The 9,204-nt window shown below is 39.3% G+C and overlaps 1 protein-coding gene across 1 annotated transcript; it reads left to right on the forward strand.

Moving 5' to 3' along the window:
- Positions 1–7,792: 7,792 nt before the first annotated feature.
- NECHADRAFT_89252 (uncharacterized protein) lies at positions 7,793–8,759 on the forward strand (the record flags this gene model as incomplete). Its single annotated transcript, XM_003039340.1, has 4 exons — positions 7,793–8,022; positions 8,089–8,189; positions 8,409–8,509; positions 8,643–8,759. 4 exons carry the CDS (start codon positions 7,793–7,795, stop codon positions 8,757–8,759), a joined length of 549 nt encoding a protein of 182 aa, XP_003039386.1.
- Positions 8,760–9,204: the final 445 nt, after the last annotated feature.

The raw sequence follows: 9,204 nt of genomic DNA on the forward strand, positions 1-9,204 counted from the left end.
GAAATAATTATTTTCTTATTTACTTTAGATATATATATTATAATAATAGTCCTTATAAGAGACCTATAAGGTTTCTTTATATTAGGGGTATATTAATTAGGTATACTTATTATCCCTTATATTATAGTATAGTCCTTATTATAAGTTTATAGCGGTTCTTTTATAATATATTTAAATAGGGATATCTTTTATATCTAAATCGCTTTTTTTTTCTTATTTTATTAATCTAAGGGTTTTTAGTTTTTCTTAGGTAATTCTAAGGATTTATTCCTATTATTTTTTAATCTTATAGTTATTTTATTTATACTTATATATTACTTTATATAGGTTTTTATTATATTATATTTCTATAATACTAATAGAGTTATATTAATAAGAAACTTAATATCTTTTTATTTTATACTATAGGTATAATTTATTATTAGACTAATATAATAGGGGGATTAAGAAATAATCTTATTCTTATTTTTCCTCTTTATATTCCTTATATTAGTAATATTAATATAATATCTATAAAATATTAAGATATTTCTTATATATTAAGTAGGTTTATATATCGTCTTATATATTAAATAGTATTTCTAGATATTATAGGTTCTTAATTATTATTTAGTAATATATATAGATATATATATCTTATATATTAATAATATCTATATATTCTTTTATAATTTAAATATATTATTCCTATAATATATTTTAATATTAGTTTCCTTATTTATTATAAAGTTATAGGTAATATTCTTCTTTCTATAGGTTATTATCTATCTTAGGGTTTTATTAGTTTTAAATCTAGGCTATCGCTAATTATTACTAAGCCTTTATTCCGGCGCTATAATTAGGATTATTATAATATTACTTAATTTATCTTATTACTATAATAGTCTTAGTATTAGGGTCTTTATTAGGTTTATTAATTAATTTAGGTAATAATTTTTATTTTAACTTATTTATAAGATAGAATTATTTTATTTTTAGGGGTTTTATTATAATATATTATAGTTTTAGCTAGGGATAATTATTATACTTAAATTATTCCTTAGTGAGATATACCTAGTTATAAGGTATAATAACTTCTCTTAGTTTTAGACTAATATTATTATACTTAGTCTAGGCTATGCTAAGTATTTTAGTTATCCGGAGAGCTATTTATAATTCGCTATTAATTTATATAAATCTTATTTATTTTTTACCTTTAGGGAATTATTATTATTATAGCTAATAATAACTTTCCTTAATATTATATTACTTCTTATAATAAATCTTCTTAATATAATTTATCTTATAATAATATTAATATTTAAGTCTATAATAATTATGCTTTTTTTATTAAGTTATTTTAAGTTTTATAGGTCTTATATAGGTTTTATAAGATATATTAGCTTATTAGGATTACCCTTAATTAATATTAAATTAAGGTTTTTAATAATTTTCTTTATTATTATAAGGGTTCTAGAGTTTCTTTTAAGAGAATTATTAATTATTAATCTTAATTACTTAGCTAATATAATTAATAAGGTTATTAGGCTAGTCTTCTTTATAGAGTTTAGCCTATATCTCTTTTTTAAGTCTATTAAAAAAAAAGATATTAGGGGTTCTTAGTCTTAATTAAGCTTTAAGGCGAGCTAGAGGTATTTAATATTATATTCCGATATAGAGCGAGTTTATTAAAGTACCTTAATTTCTCTCTTTACCTAGGCCTTTTTATTTATTATTCTAAAAGCTTATTAGAGTATAGCTTTAAAGGCTTTAAAGCTAAAATAAAGGTTTATAGTCTAAGGCGAGTATTTATTAAGTAATTTAATAAGGTATTCCCTTATAATAGGTTTAAACTAGGCTATAGCATACTTAATAAGACACTTAATAGCATATTAGACCTTATTAGATATTATAATAAATTATATAGGGTAATAAAATATAAATATATATAATTATATAAGGAATATTAGTAATTTATATATAATATTATTAAATTTCTCTAATTATTCTAGCTTTAGGATTTCTCTAATATCTTTGCCCTTTATAATAATAACCGCTATATTATTAATATTCTAGATATTCTTATAGTATTATTAGTTTTAAGCTTACTAAGTAATAGCTATATAATTAATAAGTCCTCTAAGTTCCTTTATTTTAGTAGTTATAATAGTAACCTAGGCATAGAATTACTTAATTTCTTTATTATCGCTATTTATTTCTTTATTACTATTAAGGTTAACCTAAACTAGTGCGGTAGGGGTAAATAGATAATTAATAAGTAAAACCTATTAGTAGTTATTACTAGGAGTAGCCTAAGTAGCTATTATATTTAATATTATTTAAGGTAATATAAGTAATCCTCTAAATAAGAGCTATTAATATATAATAATTATAGGGTTCTAAAGGGATAAATTAGTTATATTGGTTTATATTAGTAGAGGAGAATATTATATAACCTTAAAAGGTAATATAATATTATATCTAATAATATACTTAAGATATTAAGTATAACTAAGTTATATTAATAGCTAAGGTAGCTACTATATAAGGAAATATAATAAGTATATCCTATATACTTTATGCGAGGGGATAGATTATGATAGATTATAACTTATAGGGCCTAAGCCGTTATGATCCTACTTGCTGGATCAGAGGGGATTATGGCCTATAGGCCGTGATCTATTTTGATCCTTTCATAATTAGCGGGGTAATATGGGTTCCTTTTGTCACGTGACCCGGGGGTCTCTTAGGCCGTGACACGACCACGATGCGAGCCAATAATAGAACAAGAATTCCAAATGCCGAGATATCTCGATATCTCACACAAACTCTTTAACACCCTCATTGACAAGACAGATGGCATAGTATTAGGTCGGTTCAACATATCAGTATATTGTGGAATGCCGTCGTCTTTTGCTACTACGGCCAGCCGCTAAGAAGAGGACACTAGGAAGAAGCATTAACGAAGCAGAACCCCGAGCTCCTTTCCACTCGTGCCATTCCCAACAACTCAATTAAATCAAGCTGCCCAGAATGGCATCTAGGCTTAAGATCCTCTATACTAGCTAAACTTATCTATCCTTATATATCAATGCTCCCAGTTAACTCATAAAGATTAGGACCATTGCGATCAAGTATCAATACGTTCTAGGGGCACATTAGGCTCATATCGCCCTTGCTGAACTTAGTATTTAATATAAAGAATATACCCCTATTTCGGATCTATGAACTCTGGAGTAGCTAAGAATTAACCCGCGTAGAGTAGTGTCATCGGTGTCCTATAATGGTAAGATTATCACCAAATCAGCTCTTTTCGCCAAGTTCCTAGCCGATAATAATCTATCTCATCTATAGTGCCTTCTAATAGCATGGATAGTGCCCCCGAAAGGCCTGCATTATCTCCTTTTTTGATGCCTCTTTTGGCAAGGTAAATAAGTTCTAGGGATTCAGGTTTATCTCAGAAAAGAGGGTTTTTATTGCTATTAGGGCAGATGCTCATTGATAGAGATTTAATATTAATAATAATGTTTATGCAATTGCCTAGCCTACACGATATGTCATATAAAGTAGTCTTTAGATACAGAAGTATATACATAGGAGAGTCAAACGTCATTAGGGAAGCAAACAAGCAGGTCGAAGAAGCAAAAACCCGCAAACTAATCAAATCCCTCCTAACGAGACGACTATTTAAACTGCCTGCTATGCACGCGTGCGGCCATTGCTGCCGCGATCGGCTTTAACTAAGGCATCTACCTCTTTTGTAATATCGGTATACGGGAAGATTGACCGGTCCAGGCCCGTCGCGGCATCACCAAATAGAAGCGAAGAGAGGTAAATCGAATTCGTTATCTCAACCGCGGTCGTTATCGAGAATCCCTTTGTGTGCGAGTCCGAGTTGAAGATAACGCCAAGGTACTTGGCATATCTCCAATAGTCTTTGCTCAAAAATACCGTGATCGCGCCACTCCCTCCCAGAAAGTCCTCGGCACAAAGGACAACCTGCTAGCCGTAGCGGCCTAGAGCAATAATGGCGTCGCAAAAGGCGGATATATAATTCGATGGCATGTTTAAGATTAGGACTCACTTCGGAACGGGTGAGGGAGACGTCATGTCGAACGTAACGAAATCGCCACGTTGGCTATCGCTAACCAGGAGCTTGTTCTGGGCTAGCAAGGAAAGAATTCCTATATAGAGAAATGGTTATGCTATTACATTGACGGCAATCTCACTGGACATATAAAATGTCGTTACTGTACCATCAGGAGCAACCTTGGCGATGCTATAGCCGCCAAAGGCGGCGGGAGTATAGGAGTTGCCATAGCGGTCCTCAGCCATATCCTAGAAACCAGAAACTAGATGCCCATAGGTGCATCGATACTCCTCTTAAAAGGGAGCTAGATCTGCGATATACACAACTTCCTTCGCCTTTGGGTCCCACTTGATGACTTTCTGCGCACCCGAAAGGTCCTCTCCGTTGGTTTCAAAGGCCGACCCTGAAGGGGCGCTAAAGAACATAGCACCACTACTGGCATCATAGTCAATCCCTGACAGGTGATACGGCTGTGTGTGTGTAATCCCCGGAAAGGTTATAACCTCGTGCTCGGTGGTATAAGGATCGTAAACCACAACTAAAGCATTATACAGCGAGCTACAGAATGCAACTTTTAGTAATATCCAGCTAAGACATTGGATAGGTGCGAAACACTCACCTCAGATAAAGCTTGCATTCGACTAGGTTAAAAGCCGCATTCTCAGGATATAGCTAGAAGATATCCAAAGCAAAGGATCCGTCAAAGGGTGGACAAGGCTTGGCAATAAGGTGAAAGGAGTGGGGAACAGCTGCCGCTGTAGCAGACAGCGTCAAACCGCTGAAAGAAGCCAAGTATAGTGCATTGTAGAAATCGATATCAGCCATGCATCTACAGTTTTGAGGCCCTTTACCCTAAGTCGTATTCCTAATGGGAATATTGTTCTTATATGGGGCGCTCTATCCCACTCTTTATCCCACATGCTATCCCTCCCACACCCAATCCCACACGCTATCCCACATACGAACCCGAACTGTATCCCGCTGGCAACTTAAACTGGGTTACTAAGATACCGCGCGGCAACGGCGTAACTACTCAAAGGAAGTCTAGAAATTACAGCATGAGCTAGCGAAATGAGGCTTATTCCAGGGATTGATTAAGGAGCCTTCCAGAACCCACTAAGCAGGATATATCTTGAAAGTGAGGGTTACATAGCTTAACCTTACGAAGACCTTAAACGAAGCTTATCTCCGAACTCTGTAAGATCAGCTGCTCCTAGTCTTACCTGAAGTCGGATTGGGCATGCTCCGTGGCAGCCCTTAAGCCCTTCGAGTAAGAAGCCAGTTGGCAAGGTGCTTCTCATGCACTGGAGAGAGGGGCATTTACGAGCGCACCAGGCTAGCAATTTAGAACAATAATTCACCACAATTGTGATTTCTGGCCATTCAGAGTTCATCTAGCAATTAGTACTAATAGAGTTTCTCTAGGAGTGGATTATTACGAGAGGATATGCACTTCATAAACGGGCAAGGAGCATTACTTCGACACAACGCCTAATAGACCTGCCCAATATTCCCAGTGAATCACCTCATCTCTCTACGAGCCCAATCCGGCTTTAAGCGCTGTTATCGATGTTAAGTACGCCAGTGCCCGCTATTCCCATTCATGGGTGCCTTCACGAACACCCTTATCAAATGCATAGCCAACACCCTCCAAAGTCTAATTAATCACCCGGCGTTTTCCATTCTGAAGCTTCGTGGCCATCGCGTTTCCCTCTAGCGCCAAAGTGTCTCCGCTGCAGGTCAAAATAACAACGGCCTCAGGGAAAAGTGCAGGATCCGCGAATATAGGGGAAATGCGAGGATCTAACCGCAGTGAATCGTCTGGGATATAGCACGCGTCGAATATACGCGCCACAGCTACTAGAATTAGTCGTATCGGATGAGGGACGGTCTTCGCTTCGGGATCAATAGATAGGTCCACAGGAGGATATATCGCGACGGTGACTTATATTTTGAGGGCGGGATAACTGTCTTTCAGGCACGATGATGCCACCAAAGCCAAGTTTGCGCCGGCACTAAATCCCGAGACAGCCACGCGTTCCAGGTCGAACTCTTAATGCCGGCTTTCTACCCATCTTAGGGTGTCCTCGACGTCATGGACGGCTCCGGGGAACGGCACCTCGGGCCCTTTGCGGTAATCGGCATCCAAGACGACAAATCCAGTTTCTTTTGCAACACGAGCGCAAAAGTCATAGTCGCTACCCAGGCTTGGAAGCACAAACCCGCTCCCGTGCCAGTTCACAACGACGGGCTTCTTTATAGCCAACGAGGGGGTGCCGTCAGCAGATGGAGAGTAGAGCCATCCATTAATAAAGCGGCCTAAATCACGCGACGGAATGCGAATTGCTTTTCGCTCGAGGCCAGTCGGTAAAGAGAGATTCGCTTTAGGTTATTGCCACCATGTGATGAGTCGCATAAAAACAACGGAGAGTTTAAGGCGGAGGTAGCGGAAGAAGCCAATCTACGCCATGGTTTCGAGCGAAGTTAAGGGAAGGCAAATATAATGAAACAATTATTCACGATATCGGGACCGAAAAATGGCAGACATCGATATCAAGAGGACAAACTGAATGTTTCAATGGGTCAATAGGGTTCCCGAGGTGACTCCACTATGGACATAAAAAAATAACCACAGTGCACAACACTATTCCAATTCAGACATAACAAGGCCTTTAAATCATAGGCTGAAGACGGAAATAACGGAGCGGGGGAAATCAAATCATCGCTTTCTCAAGTGCGGGGGACATTGCCGAGGCACGGCAATTCTTAAGTTCTATCGGCTCCTTCATCTCATAAGAAAGGTTAAGCGCCGTTATAAGCTTACTAATCATTTCAATGTTACGGGGAGTCCATAAATGAATGAATAGAATCCATTCCGCACGCCACGCAATTTACAGTTCCAACCAAGAGTTGCAGAAAAACGTAGAGCTTTTAGGAGATTTTATTGAACAGAAGGCATATGCTAGGGTATCACGTGCGGGTCAAGAATCTTAAGAGTGCTTATGGATACGGTAAATCCTTCAGGGGCAGAGGCACTTCCCCAGAGACACACAAGAACACCACACGAATACACTGATCTTACGTCAATGGACCGAATACACGTACTGTCTGACAATTTTCATTAGACCAACCCCACTATTAATGCCAAGGTGTGGAGATTACGAGGATCTAGGGACAAAGGAACCCCAGTCAGCGACCTTCCTTGCGCAACAGGCTAGTCAGCATCCCTTTCAGCCCGCAAGGGCGATTAGACGTCCTCACATCCGAGCAAGGCTTGACTTACGCCGCTTAGAAGCTGCAGAATGACGAGGGATAGTTTGGCTCAGAACTTCGCCCACTTTCCGAGACGCCACCTTGCGTTGCGTGGCCCCGGATTGGCTGGGGCAGTTTGCTGGAACGGTCTTTGGCCCTGATCATAAGCGGGGGTCAGACTAAACCCGGGTTCATGTTTTTTCAATAAATGAATGCCAAGACACGCTTTCCTTGATTTAGCACTAATTCTAGCGGGGGATATAAGAATTAACCGTCTCAAATGCATACTTACGCATAATGATCGCCACAATCATATATCGCGCCAGCCGGCAGCTTCCGCGGGCTTCGGATTGCCTATGAAGGCAACCGGGGATAACGATCATACCGATAATTATGATACCAACTGAACCCGGCGAGAGGGGGTGTAACGGGTGTAACGAAGCTATTCACATATTCTGATTATCGTCAGAAATGGCAGCTAAAGACGAGGGAAATGAGGGAAATACCGACCTAATCGATAAAGACGGCCTCCTTGACAATGAGGACCTTCTTCGCCGCTTGGCAATAGAAGATCACGTCATTGCCGACCATCACCGGGTTCTCATCTTGTTACGCTTCCTTGGAGCCATCGAAGAAGAGAGACCCTACCGGCGAGGCCGCCGCCGCCGCCGTCTGCGCACGAACACTCGGCTCGCTCGTCAGTATGCCTTATGGCTGCTCGGCGGGGACGATCACAGACACATCATTTGCCTAACTAGCAACTGTAGCTTAACTTACAATGTCGTTTCTTCACTTAGCGAGCAATATGCAGCGTGGCGCGAAGTGCACAGCGTCTCGGCGCTGAACTTGGGGAAATTGGCGGTTGCAGGTCTTGATTTGGCTACCTTGAACTATAATAAATATTGAGACCGTATGACTGTTGGAAGAACTGAGAGTTCCCCCTTAACTTCAGGATCAAGATTAAAGTTTAAAGTCCTACGACTAAGGTTCAAAGTCCTAGATGGGGGTTATTCAAAGATATAAGGCCCCAAAGGGCCTCTCATTGAGATTATGAAAACTTAACTAAGAACAATTACAATTATTATAGTAAGAACTACCTATTATCAAGTGCACTCAGCATCCCTGCGCAATCCAACAACAATGACTAAGATAGTCCGATCTGCTGGTGGCTGGGATATGGATTACTATGTAAGGAGCTGTGCTCCTCTCAGACACATGTAACTTAGACCTTTCAACAACCCATCATCTTCCGCTCCCGCAATACTACTTCATCACCATATTCTTTGGGACTTACTATAGATGTTGACCTTGATCTCCATAGTCCCAGAGGGAAAACCTGGCAAGGCTCCTTGCCTATCTGTTCCATCTCCGCCGTACCCTGGGCTTATTCACCATCCCTCGGTCGACAAGAGGAATCCAGCATATGTTTACCGCGTAGCTCAGAGATATGTCTTAAATCGAGATTAAGCTCGCGAAGAAATCCCAGGCCATTCTATGACCATTACATTAAGGTCCACCGTCCAGCTAGGGCAATTCACAGGCGAAAACTAGGTTCGTGAAATCTATTATACTTTTGGTCTCCTTGAAAGTTCAATAACAATTGGCCTGAGCTTAAGCCCAAGGTCAGCATAGGGGCAGTCGCAGGGTCATCGCGGAGGCCTCGCGGTACTAATCTGCGACGTATCATGACCAGCAACAATACAGTCCACCCGTGGCCGAGATTTGATCGGGGGTGATTAGCATATATCCCGACTGGGAACAGGAGAAGTCATAGTGCTTAGAACCCCAGTCTAGCTATCCACCTATGACCTTCTGCGTGAATTGTATCCGTCCGGTGCTTCTGACAACTCTTGCCCCTCTCCCAAAGAAGCAACATAACTCCA

The sequence above is a fragment of the Fusarium vanettenii genome (assembly GCF_000151355.1).
Source record: "Fusarium vanettenii 77-13-4 unplaced genomic scaffold NECHAsca_116_unmapped, whole genome shotgun sequence".
NCBI lineage: Eukaryota > Fungi > Ascomycota > Sordariomycetes > Hypocreales > Nectriaceae > Fusarium > Fusarium vanettenii.